The sequence below is a fragment of the Pleurodeles waltl genome, chromosome 5 (assembly GCF_031143425.1).
Source record: "Pleurodeles waltl isolate 20211129_DDA chromosome 5, aPleWal1.hap1.20221129, whole genome shotgun sequence".
NCBI lineage: Eukaryota > Metazoa > Chordata > Amphibia > Caudata > Salamandridae > Pleurodeles > Pleurodeles waltl.
In genome coordinates, this window is record NC_090444.1 from 1,100,305,861 (window position 1) to 1,100,320,682 (window position 14,822).

At 44.3% G+C, this 14,822-nt stretch overlaps 1 protein-coding gene across 4 annotated transcripts in view; it reads right to left on the reverse strand.

The window, feature by feature from the left end:
* LOC138296303 (uncharacterized) overlaps positions 1-14,822 on the reverse strand; it is a 619,236-nt gene that overhangs the window by 21,546 nt on the left and 582,868 nt on the right. For all 4 annotated transcript variants that reach the window (XM_069235314.1, XM_069235317.1, XM_069235316.1 and 1 more), the window contains one exon: positions 7,631-7,791. In XM_069235314.1, coding sequence (XP_069091415.1) covers positions 7,631-7,791 — 161 coding nt within the window. The remainder of the gene's footprint in view (positions 1-7,630; positions 7,792-14,822) is intronic.

The window sequence follows — 14,822 nt, forward strand, 5'->3', positions numbered from 1 at the left end:
GCGACCCGGTCAGTGCCGCCGATAGGGCACGCAGTTATGGTCCGCAGAGTGAAGAACTTTTACAAGCGTTGAATATTTGGTGTGTAGCTCGGGCCCCTCTTGCCTGCCTCTATGTACGCACTACGCCGCTGCTACCAACCATGGGCCGGATATGCCGCCCGTGAGGACGCCGGTAAGTAAATGCCGCCAGTTGATGCTCTTGCTAGGCCAGGCCCCGTGTGTATTAGCTGGTCGGGGACGGGTCCGCCATCTTAGGCCACTATGGCCTGACCGGGAGGCCTCCGAGGTCTCGCCTCGCCGTCCCCGGGAGCTTTCACCTGTCTCTCGGATCCCACGCTGCCGCTGCTGCCTCCTCGCTAGTTCCCTTAGCCCGCACGCGGGCTCTGTCCTCGTTTCAGCTCCACCTCCGTCCGGGGTGCTGGAGCCGCAGAGTCCGGCTCCTCGCGTGGCCACGCTGCCTGTCTTAGCGATTGGTCTCCGCGCCTGACTCCGCAGTCACGACACCGCCTCTAAGGGGCATCCAGGGTGTGTTTGAGAGCCGCCAGGGGGTTCCGATGGCAGCACGTTCGGCGCCTACCGTTTTTTAGATAACGTAGGCGTCTTGTAAAGGATTTTTATTGGGGCCGAGAGTGGAGCTGTGTTTTATGCGACCGCTCTGGCCGCCATGTTGGCCACGCCCCCCTTTGCATTGTATACCTGATTCATTAATAAGCACCCTTGGACACAACTTGAATAATAGTGCTTTATCTGAAGGTAATGTACAATGTATTGAACTGCATGGTCCTGTGAAAATGTCCTGTTAAATGTTGTTCCAACCTACATATGTGTCTCAGCAGTCTGTACACATCACAGTATTACAGTGTTGTAACCACACCAACATCTGCAATAAGGGAAGGCATCGGTGACAGTCAGTTGGGATGCAGAGGTAGTTACTGCCATTATGCTACAGCCACACAGCACAACACTTAAATGGAGAAATGTTTATTTCAACAGTTTTACTTTATTGTCATTGGATGTACTGCTGTATAATATGTGTCCTGTTGTCCACATCCTCCTCCTCTTCCTCCTCTCCTCATCACTGTCGTCACTGTCCACTGCTGCCACAGATGCATTGTCACCCCTCTTCTCCTGCAGCTGAGCACATGGCGTCTGAGGGTCAAATTGTGCAACATGCAGCACACAACAACAATCTTGCAGACCTTCTTAGGGGAGTAGCATAAGGATCCACCTGTGAGATGGAGGCACCTGAACCTGGCCTTCAGGAGACCAAAGGTCCTTTCAACAATCCTCCTGGTTTGCCCATGAGCATCATTATACCTATTCTTAGCCACCTGTTCTCAGATTCCTAACAGGGGTCAAGAGCCAGGACAGGTTTGGGTAGCCGGAGTCACCTGGAAAAAGTGAGGGACACACATTAGCCTTGCACATTGGCATGGGGTATGACTCCTGAAGGCTTACACTGACATACATTGGGTGGGGACTAAAGCTCACCTATAAGCCACACTCTGTGCCTCTGTAGTTGTGCCATCTGTGTGGGGCGCTGGTATTCCTCAGAACAAAGGCATCAAGCACCGACCCAGGATACTTTTCAGTGACTTGGGAGATGTACTGGTCAGCAAGGCACACCATCTGGACATTGTGTAAGTGGAAACTCTCCCTATTCCTGTACACCTGTTCATTGGCACTGGGGGAACTAAGACAATATGGGTCCCGTAAGTGGCCCCAGTCACATGTGGTATGTGCCCACTGCATACATCCCAGCCCTCACAGTGGGCAATTCATCTACCTGGGGGAATGCGATGTAGCTGCACATGTGTGTGAGCAAGGCAGCCAAAACCCTTGCAAGCACAATAGAGAATATTGGCTGTGACATTCCTGCAGCCAAGCCCACTGTCACCTGGTAAGAGCCTGTTGCCAGGAAATGGAGCACTGATAGTACCTGCACAAGGGGGATATTACTGTGGTGCAACGGATAGAAGGTAACAGATCAGGCTCCAATTGGGCACACAGCTCTATAATTGTGGCCCTGTCCAGACGATAGGTGAGTATGATGTGCCGGTCCTCCAGTGTAGCCAAGTCCACAAGGAGTCTGTACACGGGTGCTTACCTCCTCTTCCTATTCCTCCGCAGTGGTTGGCACCTAAGTGACCCAAAATTAAGAAGGGACTGACAACAGGAACAATGAACACACAACATCAGTGTACACAGAGCATGTTTGTATGTTGGACACTGAAATTGTGTAGGTGTGTACAGTCAACACCTAATGATGCACATTTAAATCAATATATGTGTGCTAGCATAAAAAAATGGTATCCGCCTGTCCTATATGCAGGGACAGGTGGAAGTGACTTCACTCCGCCGGCGTTCAGCGTCCCGCGGGAGATAGTCTGCACCGTCTTGCAATACCTCATTGGCTAACATGGGGCTCTATGGAGTATAGGAACCAATGATGACCAATGTAGGGGGTGGCGGTGTTCACCGCCGCTGACGTGACTGCCATTTTCTTCCTACTACTTCACTTGATTCCTGACTTTCCACAGGATTACATCTCCACTGCATGTGCTGCTGTGGCCTGTGTCTGGTACCTGCCATGGCCCGTGCTACAGGGGAAAGGGCCCTATCCTTGACGTCGGAGGATTTGGAGAGGATCGTGGATGGGGTCCTACCCCTGTATGGGCAGTTGTATGGGCCTCCAGACCAACAGGAGAGTACATCATGGGTAAGTTGCATGCGACATGGCTGCATGTAGATGTGTGTGCTGCAGTGTGTCATTTGGGGGTGTATGGCTTGTGGTAGTGTTAATGCAGAGGTACGGGTCATGTGTGTGCCTCATGAGGGGCAAATGCAGTATGTAGGCCATATGTGTGACAGGCTGGATTGTCTGGTTCATGGTGTCCCTCTGTCTGTGTTTCCTCTGCAGGTCAGCACCCATCAGAAGAAGGGGTTGTAGCGTGCCATCGTCAAGGACGTGAGGACCCTGGGGGACCATAGCCAGCAGAGCACCAACTGCAGCAAACGGTGGGAGGACCTGAGACATTGGGCCCGGAAGACCGCAGAGACCCAGCTGGGGACGGCCTCCGAAGGAACCTCATCCCCCTAAGGGCCTGCATATTGGCGGTGGCCTACCCAGAGCTGGATGGGAGCTTGAGGGCATCACAGCAGGCACAAGGGGGTGAGTAGAGTGTGTGTGACAACCATCATTTGTTGCATGGCATGGGATTTGGGTACAGGGCTCCAGTCAGTGGATGCCCCAATATGCCAGTTTAGATATTGCTGCGTGGTCCAGCTCAGGTATTTTGGTTGTAATGCATATTTGTGATAGCTAGCTAGCTGGCCTTCCATGTCAGACAGGGCTTAGTTAGTCAACAGATGGCAGTGTTTGGCTCCTACCTGCTGTATACCTAGCCAACGGTATGCCAGTGTGGTCCATACTGCCCATGCTTAGTCTCAGTGAGTGATAGTGTTCTGTATGCCATCTGTGCTGTTGGTGCTATTGACCTCCTGAGATCCATCTCTGTAGGGTAGTCAACCATAGTGAATGCCACCCAGGGGCTGGCATCCCAGATGCAGCAATGCAATGCCTTCCTGGACGGCATTCACAGTAGCTTGGCAACCCTACAGAGATCGTTTCAGGCTCTGTCCTATTCTACGACAGCAGCCAGTGTCCCTGTTTCTTCTGTCCCCCCTCCAACTACCACTTCCCAGTCCCAGTCTCCTCTCCCCAAGCCCATCCCATGCACACATTCTAACAAGCATGCACCCAAAGCAACAGACAAAACTTGCACTGACAAACACAGGCAGCACACTTCAGTCCACAAACACTCAAACAGCCAACACACAGATGCACACCCAGCTTCATCCACTGCCTCCACTGTCTCCCCCTCCTCCTCGTCCCTCACAGTCACATCAGCACCCACTCCTGCATGCACAGCATCAACAGTCCCAGAACCTGCCACCTGCACAGCCTTGCCCACAGCCACCACAATAGCAGACCCGCAGACATGCAACCCCCACACCACATGCGCAGTCACCACCACCACCATCATCACCTCATGCAGCACACCCACCTCACTTTCAGACACCATCACAACATCCATCCACACGTCCTGTTTGACCTCCCCCACCTTGTCTGCCCCCCCAAAGACACACAAACGCTCGCACTCAGACCCCCAACAGCCAGCCACCTCACACACGCACACTGTCCATGCACCTGCATCCAAGTCCAGCACACCTCCTCCTCCTACAGCCACTCCCTCTACCTCCACTCCCATACATCCTCCCACAGCCTGCCCCACTGGTCCTAAGAATATTTTCCTTTCCTGCCTTGACTTCTTTCCTACCCCTCCCCCATCATGCCCGTAAGAGAAAATTCCCACCCCCCTAGCCCAGTACCTCCAGCACCAAATCTAGCCCTGTTCCACCCCTTCAGACTTCAGCTGCCATTAAGGGGCACATGAACGGAACTCCAGGCCCCCACCCCATGCCACTCCTCCGCCCCCAAGTCGGAAGGCTAAAGACCCACCCGTCCCAAACCCAAACCGAAGGACCCCCCCTCACAAAAGAAGCCCTCCCAATCCCCTGGAGTGCCTGCCTATTTCCAACATGATGCCCCTGCACAGTAGAGTCCCGATGTTGTCAGGTGTCAAGTTGGGCCTTGGACTTTGCCCTGTGGGCATTTTCAGACTTTGGACTGGCCAATGGCCCTGCATGTAAATATGCATTTCTGTACTTTTGTGGTTTTGGACTCTTCATCCAACTGGATTACAGTGATTGGAACAGAGGTATATGTCCCTGCTTTCTTTGCTCCTGGGTCCTGTTACTGTTGATTTACTCTACAGATGGTTCTGGGTGTGTGGTGTGTGTGTATGGTGTGTGTTGTGCGTGTGTGTGTCACTATCCCCTCCCTCTCTCCCTACCGTTTGTGTGCTAGACGGCTGTACTCACCATAGTTGACTTCATCGGCGTTAGTGCTCCAGAATGGCTATGGCGTGGTACAGCATTGGGAAGACTTCCAATTCAGGTTCCATGGCGGCCGCGGACTCCTCTGTGTCCATGGAGGTGAATGTCTCCTTCTATATGATGTGTTTCCCCCAGGCTTTTGGTGGCATTGCTTCCGCCCCAGAAATCCGGGCAGTGTGCTATGTCATATTATGGTGGGCGGATCCTTGTCTTCCGCCTGGCTGGAGATTGCTACCGCTGTGTTCAGTGGTCAGACCACACTGGGGGTTGGGGTGGTACATTGGCTGTCTATTGGAGGGATCACCGCCATGGTCATTATTTGGAGGTCATTACCGCCGGACTAGCGGTGGTACTGCCACCATTGCAGGCATGGCGGTCACCTGACCGACAATGTCATAATGGCCACCTCTGACTCATCAATCTTACCCACATTCTATAAAGATCTTTCAAGGCACAATTTCAGCTTTACTGTCTGTGGATAAATCCCTGGCATCCAACAAACATAAATCTCTCTCCCTTTCGTCACGGAACAATAAGAGGCTTCCAACTACTAACTCATCACCCAAAAGTTTGATATGGGCGACCAAAGGCATCTCACTGCTATCGGATCTTGTCTTTCGCAAACCTTCAGACCAAACATGATCTCTCAAATATGGATTTTTATGAGTTCCTACTGATTAAAGTGAAAGCGACCAAGCTAGATCCACTTCAGAAATTGACTCTCTCTAGTAAGATACAACTTATACTGTTATGCAGCCATTCTGCATCCAAGATCTATAAATCACTCATTACTGTCAATCCTACCTGTAACCCCCCACTACTGAATAAACGGTGATCATACCTTTCATCCAAAAATTCCATACCTATTAGAGAGGAGGCTTGGTCGAAAATCTGCCTCCAAAATAAACTAATCACCTCTCTGAGGCAAACAAAGCACTTTGCTGCCCACTTCCTATACTGGACACCCACTAAACTCTTCAGACTAAAATTTATAGACACCGACACATGATGGGCCTGTAAATCGTCACCTGGCGAGGCTAAACATATGCTCCTCTCATGCCCTTGCCTGTTTCCTTCTGGTCAGACATTTCCTCCCAATTCAACAAAATATACAAAATCAGCTTCACATTGATAATTCTTGGTCCACACTCAGCCAAGCCACCAAAATAACTATTAAAATTGGACCTTGCTTTATTAGATCGGTTACTTACCATTTCCCTCAAGGTCATCTTGATTGACTGGAAACCCATTAACAATGTCTTCTATAATACATGGGGTCATGGGTCACTTATCTTAGAAGCACACTCATATCCCAATCTCTTAACAAAGGCAACCTCACTACGTCACAATGTAGACGCCTATATTCACAACTTACCTACACAATGAGGGAACTTCCAGACCCCATCTCATGGCCACGGGCTTCATGTGCAACCTGGGCTATGACACCTTACCTTCAACCCACATGACTCCCCCACCTTCTCCACTGCTTCCGCCCCACACTTCTACCTCCATCTATTCACTCACTTCATTTTAGTACTTTTGCTTTGGTTTCTTGTTATGTTATGCTATGTTTCTTATATCTCTAGTTTTGTACCCTATGCCGATTGCCTAGGAGCCAACCACAGATCTAATGTCTTCTAGGAATAGACCACTCCTAGCTGCCTTAAGAGCTGTAGTTTTGTGATCAAATATTTAGTTCCCTCCCACCAAATCAACATCACTGGCATACGATCCTTTGACACTCCCAATATTTTCATTATCACAGCGTTGTGATTATTGTGCTCCTATGTTCATTCCAAACTGGCATGTACCAACATCTTGTGTTGTTTTGATTTAATTGTTTTGCTTAAAATGTTAATAAAATATTTAGAACAAAAAACTATGGACCATGTCTACTTCCTCACACATAGGTCCATGAGAATGACAATGCATAACAGTCCACAGGCACCCTGTGGTGAAATTCTCCTCTTCCTCAAACTATTCTGACACACTGGTTCTGCTGCTGCACTATGAAATACAAACCTGTAAATTTGGTGCAAATCTGGCAATGCCCCAGCACCTGGGAAATTATTTGCTTAGCTTACACTGCTTATAGGGCTTTTGTCAGTACACACACAACATCTCATCTACCTCCCCAATACCTCAGATAATCCACAATTAGTTCCTGCACCCCCAGTTCGAATCACAAAGATCAGATCCCAAATTTAAAAATTTCTGGGCCCAGTGGACTCTTTGCTTTGCCTTTTACACTGCTCAGAGTGATTGAAATGTTGTTGGTAGGTGATAATGTTGGAGGCACACAACAGCACAAAGAATGTGCAGCCACCTCTTCATCAGACAAGAAGACCACTGGTCTCCTTTAGTCCTCAGCAGGGAGCAAAGGACAACTGTATGTTATCCTTTTTTGTCTGTGCTACATGCACAATAGATCCTTGTGTTGGTATTGAGCAGACTGCACACTGTGGAAAATAAACTTTAGGCATTAAGGAAGTAAATAGTAAGGAAGGATCACAGGATCACGCTTCTAGCCTTCTAAATTCATCAGGTACACAAACTTAAGCATAACATCACTTGGACATCGCTTAATTCAATGTGGGTACTGACATAGGTTGTATTTGTTCAATTTTTATTTTACTTATGCTGCTAGCAGATTGAAAAAATATATACTCACTTTTCAATAGATTTTTCACTTTCAGAGACCGTCTGTTCTGATTTTTCCTGGATTTTTTCTGAAACATAACTCTCAGAGACCTGTGGAAATTGCCTCATTTTGGGGGAGCGCTTTGTCTGTTCTGTAGTCTTTGCTTCAACTTCCGGAAATAGATAAGCCACCTGAAATTAAAGTGCAAGAATTAGATCAAAAGTTGTTGTTTTTTACAAGCTCCTGGATGTTAAAATTGAGTTTGCCTTTTTCTCCAAAGAAACTGAATTCACGATAAATGATTTCCAAACCCAAACATTTTTACATAAATGTATAGTTTGCTGAAATTTCTTCAAACAGAACCATTTAGTGAAGAATTTTCAGTATAAAATACGGATTGTAAACTTTATTTTTCACTAAAAGTTGCAGTAACTATTTTTACCCATAAATGGACAACATCTTTGAGATGTGCAGGCACTATATTTTACAGACTAAACCTTATTTCAACTTTCACTCCCTGTCTTGTATGTCTGGCCGTTGACGATTTTGACACTGTAACAGCTGGATTATCTAGCGACATCCACTGTTCTGCATTGTTCCCCTACAGTTCTTCTCAAAATCAGGCAAGTTCTTTTTGCTCTCAAAAGCCATACTTAGGTTAAGAAAATATAACTTGTTGCCCAAAGTTTTCCGACACAAGTTATAGTTTCTTCAAATAAGTATAACTATAACTGCTGAATTTCTGTGGTTTTGCATGGGTAAAACATCAACCTAACTATAATGTCCCTGTAACCTTGTTTTTACAGTGAATTTCTATGTTTTTTTTAATGCACACCTTAATATTTCTGTCAGGTTGCGGCCAGCTAATCAGGGCCTTGCTTTTCCCCAGAATCCAAGGAGGATCCAAGAAGGATCCGCATCCCTATGTATACACATTTTTTTTCATTTAATAACTAGAAAACCTTTGTTTTTTCAGTGAATTTCGATGTTTTTTTAAAGCACACCTTAATATTTCTGTCAGGTTGTGGCCAGCCAATCAGGGCCTTGATTTCCCCAGGATCCAAGGAGGATCCGAGAAGGATCCGCATCCCTATATATACAAATTTGGTGTTCAGTTAATAACTAGAGAACCACTGAATGGATTCACACCAAATCACAAAAAGGTCGCCTTCTGGACCAGCACCTAGCTTTCTGCCCCATTTGGTGTAAATCCATCCAGTAGTTCGGCTGCTCTTCCTGTTCAAAATCCGTATGGAAAAATGAATGAGGAAAAAGCGTTTTAGGACCCCCCCCCTTTTTCTCGGTCCCCACTTGACGGGTCACCCCAAAACTTTCCATACAGACGCTGAAGTGAGTGTTGTAGTTTTTTGGAAAGGTTTGTGAAGATTCATCAAACCGTGCCAAAAAAGCTTTTTCTATAGAAACTAGGTCCTAACTATAACTACCTACTGGCGACTGCCAGTTGGTAATATATATATATATATATATATATATATCTACATACATAAATACATGTGTTTGTAATAAGAAGGTATAACCAGTATGCCTTTCTGAGCTAAATGTCAAACGAAATTCCAACTGACACGTTTGTACAAGGTCATTGTAAGTATTGGAAAATGTGTCTGCCACAGGAGGGTAGAATGACAGTGAGTCTATGGGATGGAGGGAAGAAGAGCACCAAATATTTCTGTGTAATTTTCTGGCATAAGTCAGGGATAAAGGTTTGGGGGAGATATGTTGTGGACAGCCACGATGTATGTTTTAATTCCAAGTTAATATATTCCGCTTGTTGCTGACATAAGGCAAGGGATATAGCAGGCTCAGTAGTGCAAATCCCAGCCTAGTGTTCAGCCTGTAGGCCATTTTGTGTCCCATGTTACTCTTTCTGTGTGCTGGGCCTAGGCTTGAGTGCTTCACTTTTCCTTGACATTTTATGTAATGTGGGGAGGTACGGGCCTTTGAGGGAGTGAAGTCTGGGGACAGGGAACCAACTATTTGTTCTCCTTCTATGTAATGTTCTTCTGTTTGTGGCATGAGTACGGAGAAGTTTTGTGCTGTGGCGTGGTAGGAGTGGTGGCAATATTTTGTTGCAAGTCAGAGGTCTCCAGCTTTTTCTGCAATAAGAGCTACTCGTAGCTAATAAAAATCATCTTGAGCTACTAATATAACTAGTGTAATAGTGATCTCTTTGGACAAGATTACAATCATTTTCACCATTTACAAGATTACAAGAAGCAATCATCAGCTCAATTCATCAGGCATGGCTGCCAGAAATCATGTAGAAAAAGCCATGTGAATGTGGAATGCCTCTACATGGATAATATATCACAGCCCTAGGTGCAGTTCCTCTGGCTGCCCGGTAGTAACAATTGTAATAAGTCTCCACAACGCAGCTTGATTTATTGCTCGAATATCCGCTTTAAATATATTTAAAAATTCAACCATTTCTCCACAAACATCAGCTTATGAGTTCTAAAAATACACACATTTACGTCTCAAATATCAAATACACACTTTTCAATGTTGATACTGCTGTTGCTCATGTAGGTAAAGTGTTGGAGCTGGGCAGCACTGAATGTTTTTCTTTAGGTAATATGTCATTTTCTGCTGCAACTGACACATGGATCGGCCATGGAAGATGTGGCAGGCTTGAATAGCACCTACTCTTTTTCTTTGTTCATTGATTACATAAGGCAGTCCTTTAGCTGTGTTCATGAAGGCACCTGTCTGTACTGGTACATAGACAGCAAGAGTGGTATCACTTCCGGTGGTAATAACTTAAAAACATTAAGGGCCACATGCACAAATATTTGGCATTGCAATTTCCTAATTGCGATTCCATGCAAATCGCAATTAGGGAATCTCAATTCCAAATGTAAGAAACTCGACTGAGATTCTTTTGCTATTCCCGGTGGGTCACAAATAGACCTGACTCATTAATATTAATGAGGTACGTCGCAATGGTGTCAGCAGACCACCATGTCTGTGATTGCTTTTAAATAAAGCAATCTTTTTTATTTTTAAACACAGCCTGTTTCCCTTAAAGGAAAACAGGCTGCATTTAAAAAGAAAAAAATGAAAAGTTTCAGTTTCATTTTTGAAGAATAGGCAGTGGTCCGTGGGACCACTGCCTGCTCTTAAAAAACGTTTTTGTATGCATTCACAAAGGAGAAAGGGTCCCGTGGTGCTAATTGCGATTGTTTTGCGACCACATTTATGGTCACAAAACAATCATACATACCATTTAGATTCGGTATTAGGAAGGGATGCCCTGAACACTCCCCTTCCTAATACCGAATCGCAAAACCCAAATTGCGATTTGGTAACAAGTTACCGAATCGCAGTTTGGGGTTTGTACATCCCAAAAAGCATTTTTCTAGTTGCAAACGGGCCGATTCTGTGAATCGGCCTGTTTGCGATTAGAAAAAGTGCTTTGTACATGTGGCCCTAAATGATTTTATGGACGTTATTTTGACAAGACTCAGCAGTCAGCTAGTATTTCATGTGAATCTACATTTCTAAGTATCACAGCAACATGTGATATCCATTGCAAGATCATTTTTGTATTTTTTAAAAGAACTTCTGCAAAACAAGAAACATTTAATGGTTTTTTCAGCAAATATTGCAAAGTTATGACCGTAAACATATATAAAAAGAGGCAGTAGAGGAGTGAGCTGAAATATGGTGCCCCTCACAAACTGTGACTATTTAGAAATGAGTAATAAAAATGAAAAAGGTTTAGGTACAATACAGCACATAAGCCTCTATAGCTGGAAATAATACAAACCCAAATACAGACAATATGTCAATGTTCAAAAACAAGTGTTGACGGTTCAGTTTTCCTGTGGGGCCATCATTATGAGAATGTGATTTGTATACCAAATTCCCCCTCCCTAAACATGCAATAAATATTGAATTACCCTCTACTTTACATGTAAGCCACCTATAACAAGTGGCACCAGGGGCACGGCATAAATTCTTAAGTAATGTTAATAATTTATTGGCACAGTCATATATACATGGATTAACATGTTTGTATTTATGCAAATGTATCATAGTGGCATGAGCAGTGTAACATCTTCCCAGCCTTTCACTTGTCCCCATTCCTGTGGGATCAACTTTCCTAATCCTCCTATATAATGGTTGTTAGGTTTATTGCACTGTGAATTTTTTTTCTATAATCAACATATCTAAGAGTTTAAGGGTTTGATATGCTCTTTAATGAGCTTGGAGTTTTTCTGATATGACTCTCCTTCACATCTCCTATTCTAGCATCATACTTTACTGTAAAAGTTCCCTGGTGTTTACTTGTTTTCTAACCCATTAGAGTATCCTCTGCCTCTTGTATAGGCCCAGATTTCTTGAGGCAGCAGTAAACATTTACAAACCGAGCCAGTATCTTTTTTTACCTGCTCTGAGGCATTCAAACTCGCATTCCCCATCAAAAAAGCAGGGGGTGAAGCCTGACAACGTTTTGCTGGCAGAAGCTTCATTGGAAACTGAACTAAGGTACGACACAGTGGCTGAAGAGTCTTTTATTGTTACATCCCTCCCGAACATGTGTTGCTCCGGTGAGAGACAGCACTGCTTCCACTACACACTCCAATGTTGTAGGAAATCGGTGTTATGGAGTGCCAATTGCCTTATTGCCCTAGATTGCTGCCCAGCAGATCACTGATTCCCCAACCAGTACTGTGTCCACATGGAAAAACTGTACTGGAACGCAGGAAAAGACTTTCAAAGACTATGAGTTCACTTCCAATCAATGAATACTGTCGTTTCTTCAGGGCTGATGACTTTTAAGTTAGATATTTCTTCTGAGATATTGATGTTTGCGCTACAGAAGCTTTCAAATGGATCATTTGTACGAAGGCGTGATATTGATTAAAAGTCATCAGCCCTGAAGAAGGGACGATATTGCAGATAACGTGTCGGCTGTGGCTGTATCAATTATGGTTGTCAAATCGAATACATCATATTCGTTGACTGGAAGTGAATTGATCTTCTTTGAGAATCTTTTCCTCGGATCTAATATAGGTTTTCTATCCTGTTGCTCGGGCCCATAACTGCAGGTGGATAATTAATAACTTTTATTACTCTCAGGTTATGGAAATCTTGCTTAAATAAACGATGTTTACAATCTAATGGGGTTACTCAGTGAACCTCAGGGCCCGGATAGCATATGATACATACAGATCATCGGTATTGCACACAATTATTTTGTGAGGGGCTTATATTCCTTTAAGGAACCCAATACATAACTCAAAAATACATTTGAAAAAGAAAACTATTTTTCAAAAGGGAAACAAAGAAAAACACATCAGGACAGAAATTACTTAACAAAGTATGTATATTTATCCAGCGTACATGAAACAATCTATGTACATGATAAATGAAGGTTGCTCCAAAAAGTGCAAAAATGTGACATATGTGACCCGTGAAAGATTAAGGTGACTGAACAAAAGAAGATAAAAAAAAAACATAGACTTAGAAACGCAGTTCAAGCCACCTACCGGCTCTGTTCATTTCTTATCCAATTCACAGAGGGTAATGGGGACGATTACTTAGAAGTCCCCTGGGGGAGAATGAGCCTTTGTCCAGTAAACTAAAGAATGTTGACGTTTTAACCCTTTAAACTGGGTGGTTGAGTAAAACCATCGGGGATGGTCTTCATCAGGTCATGGGTGGGGGGGAACCTATTGAGACAGGTTTAGGTTAAAAAGGCTGACCCGTGATAAAACGTCCGAAAGAGAAAATTACAGAAGTACAGGATGGCAGCCTGCTTGTCCTATCAATATCTGCATGTAAAACGAGTTGCCTCAATATTCAGTACCACAATGTCATCTAACACACAAACAAAGAAGAAGTGAGGGTGAAAATCCACTCACCTCAATACCAGCTAGCTCTGATTGCATGGAAAACGTGGATCACTGTCCCCAAGACTCCTCCCTAAACAAAAATACACAGCAGACTGTTGGGGAAACACAAACAGGTAGGGAACCGGGGCACCCTTCTATTAACTTCGAACTGGAATGAACTGGACTGGAATGGGATACAAAAGTGAAAGACACTGCACTAAGTAAAGTAACATCTATAGGTTAATTTTATCTAATCTCTGTTAAAAATAGTTAAAATCAGCAGTATCAAAGTGGGCAGGGAAACTCACCCACAGCAGTCGCTCACTGCGAAAACATCGGAGCGCTAACAACGCATGCTACTCCCCTTTAAGATAAAGAATGCAACAAGTGTGATGCCAACATGCTTGCTAATGCAGGACGTGAAGACATCCTTCAAAGATGGCCGCAATGGGTGTTCGTGGTCTAGTGTTGGTAAAGAACAAAAAATGATCGTCCATATGATCATTTTGGAAAAAGTCCAAGCTGTTTCAAATAGTTAACAAAAAACTATTGTGTCTTGGACCACAGTTCCATCAATACTGTTGGAGAAATTCAAACTAATTCATGGAGTTAAGTATGCTTACGTAATTGTGCACACTGAGTCACGGTGCACAGATTTCCTTTCAATATGGCTGCGATGAATGTTCACGGTCTAGTATTACAGAATGGGCAAGAAGCAATTGTATATGGGACAGTAGTCCTTGCAATTAAATTGTTAAGTATGCTCATGTAGTTATATGGAGACTCAAGGATTCCCCTCACAGAACTTTACCAACGATGTAAACACTGCAGTACATGATATCCTTGGTCAATACATTACCATAAATCATCTTCATTGCCATACATCATCTTACAGTCCAAAACGTATTGTTAACAAAAAAAAGTAATAATTCAGCATGTTATCCACTCATAAAAAGGGGTCACATATAACCTGAAATTCTCTTGTCACCAGTATTGATTACGGCATCTCTTGAGTAGGCATCATGAGGGGTGCCATCTTATGGGGATACAGTCGACACATCTAATATTACCATTACACAAGCAGAAAGAGGTGCTTGGGGTAATAACCCCATAATACTTGGAGAGACAAATAGAGTACATATCGACAGACCTTCTGATTGGCACACACAATTTCTAGATAGACACCCACAAAGAATCAAAAGACTGAATTGTAAAATTACAGGGAATTAGGTCATGCAATGTGATTAGGCACAGTGATTAACACCTATATTATCCAGAATAAACAGATCAAGTCAGTAGAGGTCATAGTTCCTTAGACATTATTTAATGTGGCCACATGACTAGCAATTTCCTCAAATTCATTC